Source organism: Pantherophis guttatus, chromosome 13 (assembly GCF_059756535.1).
Source record: "Pantherophis guttatus breed Tessera chromosome 13, ASM5975653v1, whole genome shotgun sequence".
NCBI classification, from domain to species: Eukaryota; Metazoa; Chordata; class Lepidosauria; order Squamata; family Colubridae; genus Pantherophis; species Pantherophis guttatus.
Genome location: NC_142075.1, coordinates 16618592 through 16640712, shown reverse-complemented (window position 1 = coordinate 16640712; position 22121 = coordinate 16618592). Strand labels below are relative to the sequence as shown.

The 22121-nt window shown below is 44.3% G+C and overlaps 1 protein-coding gene across 2 annotated transcripts in view; it reads right to left on the bottom strand.

Annotated features, from left to right (window-relative positions):
* HOMER2 (homer scaffold protein 2) overlaps nt 1-22121 on the bottom strand; it is a 61804-nt gene that overhangs the window by 18655 nt on the left and 21028 nt on the right. For both annotated transcript variants that reach the window (XM_060693305.2, XM_060693306.2), the window contains exons 2-3: nt 21713-21869; nt 1641-1772 (exon numbers count right to left, since the gene is read on the bottom strand). In XM_060693305.2, the coding sequence (XP_060549288.2) occupies nt 1641-1772; nt 21713-21869 (289 nt within the window). The remainder of the gene's footprint in view (nt 1-1640; nt 1773-21712; nt 21870-22121) is intronic.

Below are 22121 nucleotides of genomic sequence, written 5' to 3'. Positions count from 1 at the left end.
GCCCCACCTACATCTATTCCCTGTCTCAGTCCCAGCTGATTGGGAGGAAATGGGGATTTTGCAGTAACCTTCCCCTGGAGTGGGGAGGGAATGGAGATTTTACAGTATCCTTCCCCCAGGAGTGGGGAGGGAATGGAGATTTTACAGTATCCTTCCCCTGCCACGCCCACCAAACCATGCCACGCCCACCAAGCCACACCCACAGAACCGGTAGTAGAAAAGTTTGAATCCCACCACTGCTTTAAACGATGATGGGTGAAGCTAAGCCATGAGATTTTTGCTGTTATTGTTGTTGGTCCGGTTGGAGTTTGGAGATGTTCAGCTTTGTGTGATGTCTGAGCCCAGCCAATTATGTAAAACATACAGGGGGGAAAATAACATGGCTAAAGACAGAATATCCAGGGACAATGTCTCAGTCCTGTGTTAATCCACAGGGTTGGGTTTCAGGAGACAAACCTCACCAAAGAAGTATCTGAGTTCCTGGAAGAAAGATGGACTATGGAACTAACTAAAAGAATGACTCAAGTAATTATCTCCTTCCATTGATGAGTAAGACTACTTGATACTGTGTTTCCCTGAAAATAAGACCGGGTCTTATATTAATTTTTACTCCAAAAGACGCATTAGGGCTTATTTTCTGGTTAGGTCTTATTTTGGGGGAAATATGGTACTAAATGTATCCATCTGGCTGACAATCTTAACTGGGGCTTATTTTGGGAAGTAGGGCTTATATTACGAGCATGCTAGGGCTTATTTTCCAGTTGGGTCTTATTTTCGGGGAAACAGGGTAGTTTTTATTGATAGTCACTGAAGGGGGAAAGAATTAAAAAAATCAACTCTACCCCAATGAATCTGTCTTGGGATGGACTAGAGCAGGGGTGTCAAACTCAAGGCTGGGGGGGGGGCGGATCCGGCCTGCGGGGTGCTTAGATCTGGCCCGTGGAGCCACCCTGAAAACAGCAAAGGACCGGCCTGAGGTGCCTCTGCCAGCAAAAACGGAGCATGGGAGGGCCGCGGGTGGCCCTCCTGAGCTTCGGTTTCACTGGCAGAGGGGTGCAGGAGGCAATCGAAAACTGTCATAGCCGAAAATGGAGCTCGGGAGCCCATTTTTACTAGTGGAGCGCTCGGGCCACCACAGGTGCCCCCGACACGAATGACATCGATCTGGCCACGGCCCCCCTGCCCCCCAAAGTCAAACACAACCTCAATGAAATTGAGTTTGACACCCTTGGACTAGAGAAATAAAGAGCCTCCCCCCCCACATACAGTGATTTGCAGGAGCAGATTATCCCAAAGCAGGGATGGAGCATCAGGCATCCCCAAAATAATTAAAATAGAAAAAAGATCATTAGCACCACCCACAAGCCACTTCCCACCAGCTAATTATAGGAAATTAATCACCTTCCCAGGGAGAAGTTGCCTGTTAATTAAGGGGGAAAAAATGGAAGAAGTTCCAATTTATCAGCAAGACTCCCACTGGATCCATATGCCTGTTCTTTTAATTTGGTGAGATTATTGCAGAGTTTACCAAAAAGAAATGTAACACACACACACACACACACACACACACACACACACACACACCCTGGCAACAACCACCGCCCCCAAACGCATACGAAAGCAAACTCCAATTTACCTACCTTTGTCAGCTGCTGTTCAGAAGAAAAACCCAGGCCGAAGACGGTGTTGGCTCTGCTATCAGCCCACTGGCCAAACTTCTGGGATGTTTTTGTGAAAGTCATGTTAGGGGTGATGGTGCTGTTTATAATCACCTGAAAAGGAAGACACACAACATAGAAAGAGCACGTCATTAGAACAAGAACGTTAGGCCTGCATTGAGAGGACTGAGTTTTACAGACCGCCTAAAATGAATAGAATAACAGAGTTGGAAGGGACCTTGGAGGTCTTCTAGTCCAACCCCCTGCCCAGGCAGGAAACCCTACACCACTTCACACAAATGGTTATCCAACATCTCCTTAAAAACTTCCAGTGTTGGAGCATTCACAACTTCTGGAGGCAAATCGTTCCACTGATTTAATTGTTCTAACTGTCAGGAAATTTCCCCTCAGTTCTAGGTTGCTTCTCTCCTTGATTAGTTTCCACCCATTGCTCTCTCTTTAATGTGGTTCAAACTAAGTAGAAATTAAGGCAAAAAACAGGGACTCGATTTGAACTTGAGAGATATTCAATCCTGTCCATCAGACATTGAAAACAGCTTTGTCTGTTATTACGAACATAATAAGGTAAAAATAAAACACCCTGCTTTAAGGTATGTAAACTCATCAGGAGGAGGACATCCTATGCTAAGGAAAGCACATCCATCTAACTTGAACTAACTCCCTCTACTTCAACTCATTCTGTATTAACCAGCTCCGTTCTCTATTTAAACTACACACCAATTCTCTTTACCACAAGTCACTCAAAGAAGGATTGGCTGCTGGAAGGCATTCTACAAGTATGCCAAGAAATTGCACATAATTCTCTTTAATACACCTCCCATGATGCCAACAGATGTGCAAAGCCTGAATCGGAACCAATATTCCAGAAAGACATCAAAATTAAGTATATTGCATACCGCAGCTGCTATAATAATTTCTGTACTTCTCCTGATGTGTTTCAAATGACTGCAGAATTGGATGTTTTTCAGTTTTACTGAAAACAAAGGCAGTTGCTTTGTGGCAGTTTGGATTCTACAGGTATATATGCTTCTTTGGGGAGGAGGGGGTATGTGTTTGTAAAGCCTCGCAGCATTTTTAACATTGTGGCATTTCCTTTGTGTGTGTGTATGTGCAGAAATTAGGTTTTTAATCTCCTCTTCTGCTTTTTGCAGTCTTTAGTCTCCTTTGATGAAGGAGACTAAAATCACTTGAAATGGAGAAGATGCAATAAAACTTCATTATACAGTGAAATTTAAATCGAATGACCCAAAATAGAAGGAAGAGAAGTGTGGAATCTCAATTAATTTCACTTGTTATAATCCTTATGTAAATTTTATATATAAGATTCATAAGATACATGAATTCAGATTTGGCCTGTTCCATCTGAAACCTGCTTAACCAGGGTGTATTTTTGTGTGTGCATGAAACAGAGAGAGATAAAATCAAAGTTTTAGGTTGTTAAGAATTCTAAGAACTGTCTACATATATGGAGAAGGTCAATGATAGTGAAGGTTATTCTACAGCAGTTCTTCTCAAACTGAGCAATTTTAAGATGTGTGGACTTCAACTCCCAGAATTCCCCATCCAGAATGTTCTAGAACAGTGATGGAATGGTTGTGTGGAAACGTCGTGGGCACGCACTCGTCGGGGCCGCGCTCAGGAAAAGCCGAACTTGCAGGTTCTAGTGTGCATGCTTGCCCAACGATCAGCTGGCTGGTGCACATGCGCAGACCGGTTTTCGGCACTGCTGTGCGTGCGAAGAACAGCTGATCATCACATGTGCATGCGTGCCAAAAACCTGGAAGACAAACAGCCAAGGCCGTGCATGCCGGGTGGCATGGCTTCACATGCCATTTTGGACACGCGTGCCATAGGTTCGCCATCACAGTTCTAGAATCTAGAAAACAAACCCTATGCAGATATAAAATATCTGGCCCGCTTAATGCAGAGGCATTTCACAGAAAATGTCCACCATGGTTGTCTCTGGAGTGTCTCAATCATCCAGGTCATGGTTGTCCCAAAGGTGCTTTTTCTAAAAGTCAACTGGACCTTAAAAAATAATTCACCTCTCATCCAGGAAACTTCTCCAGTTCTTAAGAACTGAAGAAGCTTCTTGGATGAGAAGCGAAACGTTTTCAAAGAAAAAAAAAAAAACCAGGACAGTCCATCTGCCTTTTGGAAAAAGCACCTTTGGATCCACCATACTTCCAAATAATAAATTTAAGAACTGTGGTGGTGCAGTGGTTAGAATGCAGTATTGCAGGCTAATTCTGCTGACTTTCCAGGAGTTCGATCCTGACCAGTTCAAGGTTGACTCATCCTTCCGAGGTTGGTAAAATGAGGAGCCAGATTGTTGGGGAGCAAAACGCTGACTCTGTAAACCACTTAGAGAAGGCTGTAAAAGCACTGTGAAGTGGTGTATAAGTCTGTGCTATTCTTTCCTTCCTTCCTTCCTTCCTTCCTTCCTTCCTTCCTTCCTTCCTTCCTTCCTTCCTTCCTTCCTTCCTTCCTTCCTTCCTCCCTCCCCAGTGGTTACAATGCAGTATCGCACGCTAACTCTGCTCATATTGCCAGGAGTTTGATTCCTGACTGGCTAAAGGTTAACCCATCCTTCCATCCTTCCGAGGTCGATAAAATGAGGACCCAGATTGTTGGGGAGCAATATGCTGACTTTGTAAACCACTTAGGGAGGGCTGTAAAACATTGTAAAGAGGTATATAAGTCTAAGTGTGGAATTGGGATCGTAGAAACACCCAGGAGCATAGAAGAGTTCAGAGGCAGATGCATAAATAAATGTCTTAAACGTATTTATTCATATGATAAATCATATTAACTCTGTACAACAGAGATCAAGTCTCATGAGGAACAAATATGAAAAGAGAGAGATGGAGAGAGTGCAAGGTGGAAAAGGTTGGAGGGGGTTTTATACTCAGGGTAAGCCCCTCCTTTCCACATAGGGGTGGAGACACTCTCTGCCTCCACTGGTGTCTATATGACACATGTGCCAATGGCTTGCAAATACTTGACACTAAGTGCTATAGCTATTGCAATTTTTCCTTATTCAATACTCTAGAAAATATTCTTCAAGTTGCCAAACTAATGCACTGAAGGCAGAAACACCTCCCATGCTCGCTGACAGTTGTGTGAAATTCCAGATTGGCTAATATATTATCCATAGGAGTATACAAAATAATGGCATATTTTTATTCATTGCCAAAAGGAAGACACCAATAGATCTTTTTTTTTACAGAGTGAATGGCAAAAGAGGCATTTCCAACAAACCCACGTTATACTCCGCAAAGTAGACCTCTTCCCCTCCCACCTATTCTGGGGCTTAATACAGTTGATAAATGACAGAAGAGTTCAGGTTAAGACTTCATTGAATTTTCACATCCATCTCCCGTTTCCCAGATGTATTGCCAGTTATTGCTCTGGAAGTTCCTGGCACAGCGGAGTTCCAATTGTCAAGGAAAGATTTAACAAGATTTGTTCCGCTTTTGATATCTGGGTATCTTCTTACAAAGGGAAGTTTCAGTCCAAAAATCCATTATCTCAATGAATATGATGCGGTTTCAGATTCTCTAATTCCTAAAGGTAAAGGTAAAAGTTCCCCTTGAACTTAGTCGTTCCCGACTCTAGGGGGCAGGGCTCAGTGGTGGGTTGCCCCAGGTTCGGACCAGTTCGCAAGAACTGGTAGTAAAATCGGTGGGAGGCCCCACCCACCGCCCCAGATGTCGTCATCAGCAATCTGTGCATGCACAGAAGCTTCTGCGCATGCGCGATCCCATTGCGAACTGGTAGCAAAGGTAAATAAACCCACCTCTGCCGGTGCTCATCTCTGTTTCAAAGCTGAAGAGCCAGCGCTGTCCAAAGACATCTCTGTGGTTATATGGCCAGCATAACGCCAAAGGCGCACGGAACGCTGTTACCTTCCCACCAAAGGTGGTCCCTATTTTTCTACTTGCATTTTTTAGGTGCTTTCGAACTGCTAGGTTGGCAGAAGCTGGGACAAGTAACGGGAGCTCACCCCGTTACGCGGCACTAGGGATTCGAACCGCTGAACTGCCGACCTTTCGATTGACAAGCTCAGCGTCTTAGCCACAGAGCCACCGCATCCCTTCCCTAATCCCTAGTAGTTTTTAAATTGCGGGTGAATTGGAAATCATTTATCAATGTAGATCAGGGGTGTCAAACACGATATCATTGAGGGCCGCATCAGGGTTGTGTTTGACCTGAGAGGGCTGGGGTGGGTGTGGCCAGGGTGGGTGTAGCCAGCTCGATGTCACTCATGTCAGGGGCGCCTGTGGAGATCCAAGCACTCTGCCAGTGAAAACGGAGCTCGGGAGGGCTGCGTGTGGCCCTCCCAAGCTCTGTTTTCGTCGGCAGAGGCCTCACGGGCCAGTCTTTCGCTGTTTCCAAGATGGCCCTACAGGCCAGATCTAAGCACTCAGTGGGCCAAATCTGACCCCAAGGCCTTGAGTTTCACACCTCCGAGGTAGATCATGGCTTCCTACTTTGAGTGCTTAAGAAGGGCCATGTCACCTGAAATGAAAGAATATGTCATTTCACAGTGGATAACTAATGTATCATTTGAGGAAACAGCTCAAGTATCAGTTAAAAAGCTAAATCAGCCAGAAATTTGGCACGAAAAGCCAAAATTCCTCCTGAATAAAATACCTTTTGTGTTTGACAAAAGAAGTACAAGCAAAAAATGTAATTAGCTAGGCAACCCTTGGCAGAGAGTCCCAAATCCTGGGAACAGCCACTGGAAAATATAAGTTGTCCCAATTCAAATTTCACCCCCAGCTATTCTTCCATGAAGTGACCTTTGCTTTGGTAAGAACCTATTTTTAGTATTATGACCTGTAATATGTCTAAAACTCCATCCCTCTTTGCAGGTTTGTGTGTCATCTATGCTAACACTCAAAACGGTTGTACAAATAACAATTATTATCATTACTGAAGAATTAGCAGTGAGAAGATTGCTGGGAGCAGTGGGGGGGATTCAGCCAGTTCGGGAGAACCGGTTGTTAACTTTCTGAGCAGTTTGGCAAACTGGTTGTTGGAAGAAATCATTAGGGCAGAGAACCGGTTGTTAAATTACTTGAATCCCACCACTGGCTGGGACCATTATAGAAGTCACGCTTGAAATGAATATACAAGTAGTATCGGCAGCAATTTGAAAATGAAAGACAAATACCAATTTCCACAACTCTGCTAAAACATAAGAAAAAGAAATAACTGTGAGTATACTGCAGGTTCCATTTAGCAGAAGATCTTGTATTTACAGAGTAAGATCCGTAACACGTAATCCGTAATCCGTAATAAGAGCCTTGGTACTACAGTGGTCTAAAGCACCCTGTTATTAAGACCAGCTGCCTGCAATTTCTGCTGGTTCGAATCTCTCCAAGGCTCAAGGTTGACTCAGCCTTCCATCCTTTCTAAGGTAGGTGAAATGAGGACCCAGTTTGTGGGGGCAATAAGCTGACTTTGTATAAATATACAAAAGAATGAAGGCTATTGCTTAACGCACTGTAAGCTGCCCTGAGTCTCCGGAGAAGGGTGGCATATAAATCAAATTAAAAAAAAAAACACAAGACCAACGAATACGAAGATTGAAATGTGGCATGAAGAAGGAACGGATTAAAAATTCAAGGATAAACAAGATACAAATTTGTACAGTTTTTAGTTATCTCTCAACACAATTTATGGATTTCACTTTTTTCCCATAATATTCTTTCTCTCTAATTTTTATTTTCTTTTCCTTGTTTCTTCTGATATATAGCCAATATTACTATTCGAAGCCCACCCCTGGCTAATAGCAATAGCAATAGCACTTAGACTTATATCCCGCTTCATAGCGCTTTACAGCTCTCTCTAAGCGGTTTACAGAGTCAGCCTCTTGCCCCCAACAATCTGGGTCCCCATTTTACTGACCTCGGAAGGATGGAAGGCTGAGTCAAACTTGAGCCAGAATTGAACTCCTGGCTATGCCTGCAGCACTGCATGCTAACCACTGTGCCACCATGACTAAGCAACCCACATTAATGGTTAAGGTGTCCAGCTTTCCTGAATCAACCACGTATTCATCTGGAGAAAGTGGGGGAAGGAAGTCAAGTGAGCAGATGGCTAACCCACAACATCTGCTGCTTCTTCCCGAATGCCATCTTAAGACTGGAACTAAATATAGCGACTCAAAAAATCAAGCCAGCTTCCCACCCACGCCAACATGCTTAATATCTGACTTGAAGAATCAGATCTGGAGAAGTTGGAGATTTTGTTCTCCTCCTCCACGGAATTTGGATTGGTTCCAATGAAATGCCCGGCCATTAAGCTTGGAAATCAAGTCACATTCTTGCTCACCTAGTCCAGCCGTAACGACAGACACCTGTATTGTGTTCCACCCCCAAAGAACAGTCTACATATAAGCAATCACAGAAGCTACAGGAAAGGAAAAAGTGTTCCAGGCTTCCTTGACCTTTGAAATTTAACTAATATAGAGAAGTTTCACATTTGTTGTTCCTGGCATCCTTCTGTGAAACGGAGTGAAGGCAAAAGAAAGGTGGAATTTACAAATGACTTTCCTTCTTTGAGATAGACGTTGGCAGTGGCCTGGCACCAAGCCAACAAGGATGCATCTGTTTGGCCAAATTTCAGCACCTGCTTGGTTAGAACATTAGAACAATCATTGCTTGATTGAGTTCCCACCGTTTGGGCTGAGAAAACGCAAGGCTGCAATCCAGGGCTGGGCTTCAAAAATTTTAGCAAGGGGTTCTCTGCCCAGTTGCTGGGTAAGCGTGGCCACGGTGAGTGGGGCCTAGTCAGCCTCCTGCACCACCGTGGGTGGGAGGTGTTTTTGCCCTCCCCGGGCTCCGGAGGGTTTTTTCGAGCCTCCGGGAGGGCGAAAATGGCCTCCCCAGGCTCCGGAGGCCCTCTGGAGGCTGGAAACAGGCCTGTTTCTGGCCTTCCCGAACTTCCGGTAGGGCTGTTTTTTGCCCTTCCCGAGCCTCTGTGCATGCCCTGCACTTATCTGCATCCAAAATGGGCCGTAAGGGGACTCCTGGGAGGGGTGGGGTGGGTGGGGCCAGCCAGGAGTGGGATTTGGGGGTTCTTAGCTAGAGGTTCTCCCGAACCCTTGCGAACCCCCAGCAGCCCACCCCTGCTGCAGTCAAAATATACCCATTTCCCAGAAGAGGAACTGATGAGGTTTTTCTCTCTGCCACCAAATTTATTGACCGCTAAAAAAATGAGAATCAAATAAAATAGAAGGCCTAGCTCTTGTTCTGTTTTATAGTATAAATATTTTAGGTTTTGTGAAAAACAGCATGACAGGAAGGTTTGATTAGTAGAAGGAACAGTTTGCTTAACCACAATTTATTAAATACATTAGACCCCCCAACTGACTGGTTTGCATAATAAATTAAGTCACAAGCTTTGATTTATCAACCACGTCGATCAGGTTCACATATTGCCTTAAGCTACACCAAGCAGATGATGATCAAATTAGCCCGTAACTCAGAGCAACATTTCTGAACCCTGAGCAATATATATATAAGATGTGTAGACTTCAGCTCCTAGAATTTCCCAGCCAGCATGGTGGCTGGGAATTCTGGGAGTTGAAGTCCCCTCGATTTAAAGTTGTTGGGGTTGAGAAACTCTGACTTAGAACAATGTGTGAACCAGGATTTATCATAGTTATCTAGAAAACTGTCATGGCCCTGTCAAGAGTCTGACTCTGAGGTGGAAGAGGAACAGCTAACAGAGAGCGAGAGAGTGGCTCCGTTGGCTGTGGAAGAAACTGGGGAAGGGCAAAGTCAGGCTGGGCAGAGCAGGGGAGAGTTAGAACAAGGGAGAGGGGGTTCTGATGAAGATCAAAGCCCAACCCCTCCTCATCCTAGGCAGCAGGGAAGAACGGAGAAGAGAGCAACGTGGGTTGTGTGGTTTACGAGGGAGGAAAGGGCCCCGATTCCCTTCACAAGGCACACCTGGGGATGGAGTTTAAAGGAGAGGCAAATGGGAGGGTCGGTTGTCGGGAGCAAACACTGAGTTCATCTTGTGTTTAACTGAGTTCCTGGCATCCTCCCAACTGGTTTGATTTACTGCCGTGCTACTTCACTTCTCGAATTCCTTATCTTGCTTGCCCTGCCGGATTAATTACCTTATCTTGCCCTGTTGGATTTACGGTTGGGAGTTTTGTCTGCTTACAGCAGTGGTGGGTTTCAAAATTTTTTACTACCGGTTCTGTGGGTATGGTTTGGTGGGCATGGCATGGCATGGCATGGCATGGCTTGGTGGGTGTGGCAGGGGAAAGATACTGTAAAAATCTCCATTCCCACCCCACTCCAGGGGAAGGTTACTGCAAAATCCCCATTTTCTCCCAATCAGCTGAGGCTTGGGAGGCAGAGAATAGATGGGGGCGGGGCCAGTCAGAATTTTTACCACCGGTTCTCCGAACTACTCAAAATTTCTGCTACCAGTTCTCCAGAACTGGTCAGAACCTGGTGAAAACTCACCTCTGGCTTACAGGTTTGTGGGAGGGTTTTTCTCCAGACCAGAGAGTAAAGGGACATTGGGAGCAAAGTTTATAGCTAATAAAGGGACTTGTACTTATTTTCTGGCTGTGTTGCCTTTGTGCCACGCTCCGGGTCATCAGAAAAATATAACTTCCATGTAGTAAGGAAGCAGGTAGATAGATGAAGTTCAACTGCCTACTTCTGAACTTCTCTTTGAAGGAAACCACAGCTGGAGAGGAACCTTAATAAATGGCTTAACAAAGGAAACAAATGGATTGATTTAGAAATTAAATATCTTTTCAGAAGTCAGACCTTGTTTCGTTGTCATACACATTGATGAAAATCTTATCCTCAAATGTTCTTCATGAAATTGTCACTCAGTCTGAGCGACTCCACCACGAAACGTTCGTTTTATCATTACTGATGATTCTTTTTTTTTTTCCCAGCATGTTCATAAAACTTTGTCTTATTTGCTTGCTATTGCTAAACACTCTTGGGGCAGAAGGAAAACTGGTAATTTTAAAGAGTAATAATCTTATTGCTCAGTTAACACCTAGGAAATTCATTACTGCAGCAGCATTCAAAATTTAAGGGCACCGCAGGATTCTTCATTTATTTTATATTGTACCTTACGACGTGTGACTTATTCAGCAACTCACTCTCTCTCAAAAAAAATTAAAAAATCAGCTGGACAGACCACTGGGAAATACACAACATAACCAGAAACAGGTAAGTATCACATCGGGCTAAATGAAGAACTGAAGAGGTCACCTTTGCTCTTGTAAAGCTAACAGTCAGGCCACAAAATTAGCATCATTTAATAAAAATCTCATGAGTCAACCTGACCAGCATTCCTTCCCTGTTATGTCTATCTCAGGGGTCAGCAACCTGTGGCTCTGGAGCTGCATGTGGCTCTTTCATCCCTCTGCTACGGCTCCCTGTTGCTGGTCAGCTCCACAGTTGATAGGGTTTTCAGTTAGGATATATAGAGGAAAAAGGATGTCACACTAGGAGGAGACTATGATGGAACCGGACTTCCGGTCGGCTCCAGAATTGAACGGGGGCTTCCGGTTAGAACTTTTGTGGCTCTTTGAGAGTTTAAGGTTGCCGACCCCTGAACTATCTTCACCAATAACATTCCCTCCCCACTCCTGGGGCCAGCCAGAGGTGGTATTTGCCAGTTCTCCAAACTACTCAAAATTTCTGCTACCGGTTCTCCAGAACCTGTCAGAACCTGCTGAATTTCACCCCTGGTTTGAACTCAAAAGGGGAACAAAACAGGACTTTTGTAAATTGGTGATAATGGAAGGGACAACAACAGATTTGATGGGTGTGAATAGCTTCTCAGAGGTCCAAGGGCCACACGTGACTTATTTTGGGGGTGTGGAGGCCACATTGGATAAGACAGGCATGCAAAATTGGTGAGCCGAATCACAAATAAATCAAATTTCTGCTTCCTTTTCTGTATGGTGGGTGTGCAGCTGTATCTTTGTTGACTGGGTTCAACTTATTTCAGAACACACGGTGATTCGTGTCCTCAAATGAGAGATCCTGCTCTGATTTAGGTAATTGTGATTGGGAGGACAATCCAGAGACTATAAAAGAGAGAATGAGGCCACATCTATTCCCAAAGCTTAGGTTGTTGTCCAGCATTTGATTAGTCTTGGATGATTAAGCAACTGAAATGGATTAGAAGCAATACCCAACCACAATTCCTGGCCAGAAGGTTTATCTGGCTTCCAGAAGTCATGCTGACTTTCCCCCCATGTGGGTGTAGGGAAAACAACATCAAAAGGAGGTAGGTTCAGACAATAAATATCATTGTGAATTCTCTGGACTGGTTTTGGTTTAGCGTGTTGCGCGAATGTAGCTGTTGTAACTACTAACACCAAAAGCATGGTTTGTTGAACGTATCGTTGGAAGAAACATCCTTCTGGGTTCAGTTCCAAGTGGGGGAAAAGACACTGGATTCATGGAAGTTGCTTGGAAAGAAGGTTTATTGGTGAACAGGATCACATGGCTTGAGATCCTGGGCAAAAAAAAAGGGGGGGGGCAGAGATGCTGAGAGTACCTGGGTTTTATGCCCTCTGCTGGGTTTTGAATTTGAGCTTGTGTTCTGATTGGTTGTCAGACTCCCATGGAGCCATGCAGGGGCAGCTCTGTAGTCTTTCCTGACTCCCAAGCTTGGTTGAGCTTTGCTGGGTGATGTAATCTTCCCAGGTGCCATGTGGTAGATTGGGTAGAGAGCTAATTCTATCCTGTCCTGAGGGCCATGTCTTAATCCCATCACCCTGGAGCTGAAGGTCTTTTGTGTTGTAGATAAGATGTCTTTTGTCTTTCTGGGGCTATTAACAAAGGTGGGGGCCGCTTTCCAAGAGCATGTTTCTCCTTTTCTCATCCAGGAAGGTATAACATTTTTCATTTCATTTTTCTAGGAGAGGGGTGGGTGCTAACTTCCTACAATATCTTCGCAGCTTCTTCCATATACAGGTAGCCCTCAAGATACGATCACATTTGAGGTCCAAAATTGATGTTGCTAAGTGAGGGATTGTTCTGCCCCAGCTACGGACCCCAAAGAACACAGCACACAAAAAGTCCGTTCAAACCTTAGTTTACTGAATAAAGCAGTCTTTTACAACAATGGCTGTTAATTAATTGCATTAACTGCCGCCAAGAATTCAAAGAATAATAACTGAAAGCTTACTATGGTTGGCAGAATGCCCAGAAGCAATTTGCAGGAAACTGATAAGATAAGCAAGACAAGACACGAAGGTATGTGAACAAAGTTGTTCCCTGCAAATTGCTTCAGTCGGCGTTCCTCCTTAAATAGGCTAAGGGAGTGGCCAAAGGGAGAGTCCTCAGGGAGAAGGGCGGTATACAAATTCAAAATAAAATAAAAAATAAAATTAGCCCCAAGCCTTACTCTCAAGGAGACCTCCTCCTGAGGAGCCACTCCTGCCTTTCGGCAGCTCTGCGCACCCATGCATCGAGAAGAGGCTCCTCCTCTTCGTCCTCTTCACTTAAAGGAGCTTCTGGAGGTTCTGAAGGCCCTGGCTGAATCCCCGCCTCTGGCACCACATCTTCTCCAGCCTCCTCATTATCTGACTCGAGTGTCAGCTGCACAGGCTGCTGGAGCAGCACCACACCAGCCTCCTCGCTGTCGGAATCAGCTACTAGCTGCACAGGCGGCTGATGGGCCACAACACTGTGACTCTGGGACACTGCAACTGTCATAAATGTGAGTCAGTTGTCAACCATCCGAATGTAAACCACACGGCCATGGGGATGCTGCAACGGTCATAAGTGTGGAAAATGGTCACTTTTTTCAATGCCATTGTAACTTCGAATGGTCACTAAGTGAAGTTTTGTAACTACCTGTACTAGTTAAAGCAAATTAAGTCGTAGCACAATGGATGAATTCAACGAATGTTCATGCCAAGGACACCGCAGGCATATATCAATTTTAAAAATACACACATCGGTATCTCCTTCCTCCTCTCCAACACCATTGGACCAGTGCATGTTCTCAAACACTCAGCAACTATCTATTTATATCCACATTTTAAGCACATCTATTCTTCGATTATGGAAACACGTGGTGTGTGCTGACTGCCAAACAAAAAACCTGAGGTAAACTATTTGTGGATTTGACAGGCCTTCTTTTTTTTTAAGTTGCATAGAGATCTCTCTCAAGAATTATCTTCCAGACTCTGTAACAACTGCTTTAATGCACCAAAAATGATGATTAGGGTTTTTATTATTATTATTATTATTATTTCTGATTCCATTCAACTAATGGGGAGCAGGACAACTCCTAAATTGGTGAGTTTGCCAATTGGCCATGCTGACTGGGGATGATGGGAGCTGTAGTCCGGCATGCCTGGAGATCATCAGTTTAGGGAAGGAGTTCTATAGTGGTACATATTCATTTTTTTTAAATCCTCAAAATTGAGAACAAATTAAGGACAATGTAAGAGCAGGATGGAAGCCATATTGAACTCCAGCCAAATGGAGTAATCAACAGAAATAAGATAAAATTTAATTTTTAAAAAATCTATTGATAGAATATATACACAGAGCAAGATTGTGCTCCCTCTGTAAGCTGTAAATTGGCAGAAGAGAAAGAACAGAAGCCTCCCAGCATCCCCAAAGAATCTGTTGATGACACAAATAAATGAAGTCATTAAAACCTTAGACTGGTGATAGAATAGAATAGAATAGAATAGAATAGAATAGAATAGAATAGAATAGAATAGAATAGAATAGAATAGAATAGAATAGAATAGAATAGAATAGAATAGAATAGAATAAACAGAGTTGGAAGGGACCTTGGAGGTCTTCTAGTCCAACCCCCTGCTTAGGCAAGAAACCCTACACCACTTCAGACAAATGGTTATCCAACATCTTCTTAAAAACTTCCAGTATTGGAGCATCTACAACTTCTGGAGGCAAGTTGTTCCACTGATTAATTGTTCTCACTGTCAGGAAATTTCTCCTTAGTTCTAAGTTGCTTCTCTCCTTGATTAGTTTCCACCCTTTGCTTCTTGTCCTGCCCTCAGGTGCTTTGGAGAATGGTTTGACTCCCTCTTCTTTGTGGCAGTCCCTGAGATATTGGAAGACTGCTATCATGTCTCCCCTAGTCCTTCTTTTCATTAAACTAGACATACCAGTTCCTGCAACATTTCTTCATATGTTTTAGCCTCCAGTCCCTTAATCATCTTGGTTGCTCTTCTCTGCACTCTTTCTAGCATCTCAACATCTTTTTTACATCGTGGCGACCAAAACTGAATGCAGTATCCCAAGTGTGGCCTTACCAAGGCCTTATAAAGTGGTATTAACACTTCCCGTGATCTTGATTCTATCCCTCTGTTTATATAGCCTAGAACTGTGTTATGTCACCACAGATCCGTGAAGTAGATGTCCATGACCACTTGAAGGGAGAATACATATTCAGGTAAGTCCTGAATCTATGACCATCATGGGTACCAGAACTTCCATTGCTAAGTGAGGAAGTTATTAACTGAATTTACAACATTTCTGCTGCAGTCCTTAAACGAATCCCCATGACTGTTAAGCAAATCATGGAGTCTTTAACCAAATACAACTTCTCCTATTGACTTTACTTGTAAGGAACCTCCTTGAGAAGGTCACAAATAGCCTCCGGACACTGCAACCTTTGTAAAAAGCCAGGTGTTTGCCAAGCACCTGACTTTTGATCACATGATCACAGTCATAAGTGTGAGGACTGGTCCAGAGGTGGGTTTCAGCAGGTTCTGACCAGTTCTGGAGAACCAGTAGTGGAAATTTTGAGTAGTTTGGAGAACCGGTAAATACCACCTCTGACTGGCCCCGCCCCTATCTATTCTCTGCCTCCCGAGTCCCAGCTGATCGGGAGGAAATGGGGATTTTGCAGTAACCTTCCCCTGGAGTGGGGAGGGAATGGAGATTTTACAGTATCCTTCCCCTGCCATGTCCACCAAGCCACACCCACCAAGTCATGCCACGCCCCATTCCCTCCCCACTCCTGGGGCCAGACATGGGTGGTATTTACCGGTTCTCCAAACTACTCAAGATTTCCGCTACCGGTTCTCCAGAACTGGTCAGAACCTGCTGAATAGCACCTCTGGTTGGCTTCTAGCAAGGGCCATTTTGGGTTGAAAATCAGGTGACTTTTCCCACAGCACAATGCCCGTGAGTTATAACAGTGAACAATGAATGTCTTTGCAGAAGAGAAGAATATTCCAGAGCTTCCTCCATCATCTGGAGAAATGAGACACTGTGGCTGGTACACAAAGTGAGAGGGAGGAGTAGGGAAAGGAGAGTAAGATCTCACAAGTACAAAATCAGTCCAGGAAGTGATGAATCTGATCCGTCAAAGGTCTTCACACATTCTCACTCGGCGCATCCCAGGCCTGCCAACTCAACACCCTCTATCCGCTGCAACTGTACAGCAGAGTACAAAGACCCCTCCCACCTTGGATGTGACTTTGCACAGAGATGTATACTGTGCCTCCTTTTTAAAACAGCATTAGTAATAGCATCTAGACCCGCGATGGTGAACCTATGGCCCGCTCTAGCTCAGCTCCAGCATGCATGAACACGCCGGCCAGCTGATTTTTGGGCCTTCCGGGCCCACTGGAAGTTGGGAAATGAGCTGTTTCCGGCCTCCTGAGGGCCTCCGGGGAGTGAGGGAGGTTGTTTTTGCCCTCCCCAGGCTCCAAGTAAGCCTCTGGAGCCTGGGGAGGGCGAAAAACAAGCCTTCTGGGCCCACCAGTAACCTTTTCGCCATTGCGTGCCAAAAGCGGGGAGAGCGTGGGGGGGTTGCGTGTGCATGTGCGGGGAAGTGGGGCACGGAAGGCATTGAATTATGGGTGTGGGCACATATGAACGCGACCCCCCCATGCTCCCCCCACTTTTGGCACGCGATGGCAATCAGTGATGGCAAAAAGATTAGCCATCACTGATCTAGACTTTTATACTTTATAGCCCACTCTATGTGGTTTACAACAGGGGTCCCCAACCCCCTGGTCCATGGACTGGCACCCGTCCGCAGCATGCCAAAAACCAGTCCACACTAACAAACAAAGCCCCATCTGTGGGACGCAGGCAGCACACAAAACCAGTCCGCCTGGGAAAAAAATTCTCTGTGGAACCGGTTCCTGGTGTCCAAAAGGTTGGGGACAGTGGTGGGATTTAGCCGGTTCGCACTGGTTTGGGTGAATTGATTGTTAAATCACACACACACACACACACCCATTATCAAAGTGGATCCTGGGTGCTCCACTGCAATGCAGAAACGGGCAACGGAGTGGCTAGCGTGAGGAAAGGTGAAGGCAACTTTCCCTCTTTCTTCTCCCTTCTCCTCCTCCTTCTCTTGTGCCAGCCTCTCCCTTGCCCCTTTCTCCATTGCAGTGCAGTGCCCAGGATCCACTTTGATAAGGGGGGGGGAGGTTAATTTAACAACTAGTTCCCCAGGGTCAGGCTGGCCATCGCAGGAGGCTCATCCCGCATGTGTGGCAGAGCTGGAGGACAGGGATGGACCACGCTTCTCATGATAGCCAACCCAACCCTGGGCGAACCCGTTGTTAAATTATTTGAATCACACTACTGGTTGGGAGGGCACTGGTTTACTGTGTCAGAGTATTGCCCCCCAAAACCTGGCTCCTCATTTTACCGACCTTGGAAGGATGGAAGGCTGAGTCAACCGTAAACCGGTCAGGATCGAACTCCTGGCAGTCGGCAGAATGAGCCTGCAATACTGCATTCTCACCACTGCGCTACCACATGTCCTAAACCGAAGCAAACCAAAATAAAAACAGTCAAAGCAACCCTCCCTACACTCTTCAGCTTTGCAAGTTGCTTACTTCAACAAAAAGGAGAAGCTTCTGCAAAGTCCAACCTTCGCATTCCTCTCGAGGGAACAAGAAGAGAACTGCTGATGCTCTGTCAACCTTCATTCTTTTGGGTCACCGATATTCTGGAGGGATACCAATCTAGGTTAATTGTAATGAGCTGATCTGTACTTTTCTCTTAACATCGTGCAGTAATTGTCACGATCGGAATACTTTCGCACACCCAGTGCAATTGCCCTGATAGTTTTGGGGGTTGTTTTTTTTTAAAATGCAAACCTATATAACTCCTTTTTCTGACCCTTGTTGTTGAAATCCAATCAGGAGGAAGACGTACAGAAGGATCTTGACTTGTGCAAACGCAGCTCTGCGTTTTGCACTACCGCAGCGTACTTCTAACCAACTACCTAGGGATGAGATTATTAAAGGCAACATGCAATTTTGTCCTGGGTTTTTTTCCCCTTCTTCTCTGAGGCTAATAAGACGAGGGCAGGAATGCTTCCTTGAGGACCGCAGCTGGTGAAAGGAGGATTAAACCACCTTTGACTGCATGCTACAGCCCCAATGAAAAACCAGATGCTGTTCGTGTATTTATTTAACAGATTTCTAGACCACCTAACAGCCACAGTTTCCTGGTGGGTAAATGAATTCATTAAAAATAGACACAATAACTCCAAACATTATAAATAATAAAAGCAAGCAGTGTGAGAGAGATTAAAAAAAAAAAAAAGAAAGTCACAACTACAGATCACAAACATTTGTTGTTAGTTGCGAAGTCGTGTCTGACCCATCGCGACCCCATGGACAACGTTCCTCCAGGCCTTCCTGTCCTCTACCATCCTCTGGAGTCCATTTAAGCTCATGCCGACTGCTTCAGTGACTCCATCCAGCCTCCTCGTTCTCTGCCGTCCCCTTCTTCTTTTGCCCTCCATCGTTCCCAGCGTTAGGCTCTTCTCCAGTGAGTCCTTCCTTCTCATTCAGTGGCCAAAGTATTTGAGTTTCATCTTCAGGATCTGGCCTTCTAAAGAGCAGTCAGGGTTGATCTCCTCTAGGACTGACTGGTTGGATCGCCTTGCAGTCCAAGGGACTCTCAGGAGTCTTCTCCAGCACCATAGTTCAAAGGCCTCCATTCTTTGGCGCTAAAATTGGCAGGCCAATTGACAAAAATATTTTATATGTTTATTTTTTTATCTCTCACCTAGAGGTATGGCTCAGAGGTGGGTTTCAGCAGGTTCTGACCAGTTCTGGAGAACTGGTAGCGGAAATTTTGAGTAGTTCAGAGAACCGATAGTAAAAATTCTGACTGGCCCCGTCCCCATCTATTCTCTGCCTCCTGAGTCCCAGCTGATCGGGAGGAAATGGGGATTTTGCAGTATCCTTCCCCTGGATTGGGGTAGGAATGGAGATTTTACAGTATCCTTCCCCTGGATTGATTGATTGATTGATTGATTGATTGATTGATTGATTTAGTCTAATTTTTATACTGCCCTTCTCCGGAAGGACTCAGGGCGGTGCACAGCCAAAGATAAAACAAGCAGATATATAAAATTTAAAAACAAATATGCAGTATCCTTCCCCTGGATTGGGAGGGAATGGAGATTTTACAGTATCCTTCCCCTGGATCGGGGAGGGAATGGAGATTTTACAGTATCTTTCCCCTGCCATGCCCACCAAGCCATGCCCACCAAGCCATGCCACGCCCACCAAGCCGCACCCACAGAACCAGTAGTAAAAATTTGGAAACCCACCACTGAAGCAAATGTACACATTTATTCACAGGTTGCATAGCTGCTTCCTTCCATATTCCATATTTTACTCAGTAGTCCATCCAATAGTACTTCTACCGAAGCCAGAGAACTGCTCGTAAAGAAGAAAATGCCCTTCATTTTCCCACAACTGTAGGAAGTTGCTCTGAAACCTTAAACGTAACTTGATTCGTTTTTTTCCTTATAGTCAAAAGCCAATGTAAATACATATCTACAGCAACAAGATGCCACTCGGTTTTCCAAAATCAAGAAAGCAACGTTCTTATTTAATCCCTCCCTATATCACTACTTTTACCAGACCGATTCCGGCTGCCAAAGTACACTGAGAACAATTATTATGCATTAAGAGATTGCCTGACGGTTGCATCATTTGGTTAGCCAAAGGTAACCTGGAAACTGATTCTCAGCCTATTTGCTCCCCAGGTTGGAAACAAAATTGTGCAGAAGACAAATAACTATCGTCAAAAACACGAACACCCTACAATAAAAAGATCGTCCAGTGAACTGTGTGTTCCACATTTATACATATTTCGCCTTAAATCCCATAATCCTGGTGTCACTGGATTCATCAGTGGGCAAATTATGGTTGCAAACAACATCCAGAGATCTTGCCAAAAGCTACTGCCCTAAATTGTTGGTCCTGCATTTTTTTAGTGTATATGAACTCATCACATGTGTTTATTGATTTGTTAATTTGATCTGCCGTCATATTCACACAAGACTCCCAACTGTATAAATCATAATACTCAAAGAATCCCGTTCACATAAATACTATTAAAACTTTTTTATTATTATTTGATTTATATGCTGCCCTTCTCCGGAGACTCAGGGCGGCTTAAGCAATAGCCTTCATACTTTTGTATATTTATACAAAGTCAGCTTATTGCCCCCACAAACTGGGTCCTCATTTCACCTACCTTAGAAAGGATGGAAGGCTGAGTCAACCTTGAGCCTTGGAGAGATTCGAACCAGCAGTAATTGCAGGCAGCTGTGTTAATAACAGGGTGCTTAGACCACTGTACTATCAAGGCTCTTTTCATGTACAATACACTGATAGCATAATTTAAATAATCCAGCCCACTTCCATCATTCTCAGAAAGCAACTCTATCTTGATCCGCTTTCAGAAAACCTCTAGATCAGTGTTTCTCAACCTTGGTAGCTGCACCACCAAGACTCCTTGGTATTCCCAGCATGGTCTTACCAAGGTCTGATTTATAATGATATGTTTATTTATATTTATAATCATAGGTTTTTATGGATTCATCACTTACATCTTTTATGTATAATCATAATCATACGTTTATTTGTCAAGCATATGTAAGATAACAGGCAAAAGTATAAACATAATTTGAATACATGAAAAGAGTAAGTAAAAAGGAATATTAGGACAGGGATGGAAGGAATGCTGGTGCAATTATGCACGCCCCTTACAGACCTCTTAGGAATGGGGTGAGCTCAACAGTAGACAGTTTAAGGTTAAAGTTTTGGGGGTTTGGGGAAGAAACTACAGAGTCAGGTAGTGCATTCCAGGCATTGACCACTCTGTTACTGAAGTCGTATTTTCTGCAATCGACTTTGGAACGGTTTACCTTGAGTTTGTATCTATTATTTGCTCGTGTATTGTTGTGGTTATGAGAGCTTATGCACCAAAGACAAATTCCTTGTGTGTCCAATCACACGATCAATAAAGAATTGAATTCTATTCTATTCTATTCTATTCTATTCTATTCTATTCTATTCTATTCTATTCTATTCTATTCTATTCTATTCTATTCTATTCTATTCTATTCTACCCTACATTACCCTACCCTACCCTACCCTACCCTACCCTACCCTACCCTACCCTACCCTACCCTACCCTATTCTATTCTATTCTATTCTATTCTATTCTATTCTATTCTATTCTATTCTATTCTATTCTATTCTACCCTACCCTACCCTACCCTACCCTACCCTACCCTACCCTACCCTATTCTATTCTATTCTATTCTATTCTATTCTATTCTATAGAAGTCTTAACATGTCACGTGATCTAGATTCTATCCCTAGTACATGCGACTCCCATTATGTATGAGTGGCCCCAACCAAGTGGTATCCTCAGTTCTACAAAGCCCTACCCTACCCTACCCTACTCTACTCTACTCTACTCTACTCTACTCTATTCTATTCTACTATACCCTACCCTACCCTACCCTACCCTACCCTACCCTACCCTACCCTACCCTACCCTATTCTATTCTATTCTATTCTATTCTATTCTATTCTATTCTATTCTATTCTATTCTATTCTATTCTATTGAAGTCTTAACATGTCACGTGATCTAGATTCTATCCCTAGTACATGCGACTCCCATTATGTACGAGTGGCCCCCAACCAAGTGGTATCCTCAGTTCTACAAAGCATGCTGGAGGTTATCTGGTTTACCTTGGTTCCATCCACACTGATTATTCGATAGCTGTTCCTTGTGCCGTCATAGAAGTAGGAAACCGTAACAGCTTGTTTGCTTGCAGGGACCCAGTTCTTCTTGGTGGTAGGGTCAATTTGAAAGACATGTGCTCTCGTGGTGAAGATGGGCTGTTCTCTGGAAGAGGGAGGGACAGGAGAAATGGAATGCAGAATGAGTTTGTGACAAATGAAAATGCCTGCAGTCCTACCAGTGGTGGGATTCAGCCAGTTCTATCCGGTTCAAGTGAACCGGTAGTGATGGCAGCGGGAGGCTCTGCCCCCCCCGCGTCCAGATGTAATCACGTCCCGTTTTTGACACTCTGCATGAGCGCTCACATTTGCAAACTAGTAGCAAAGGTAAGTGAATAACACTCCTGAGTCCTACCCC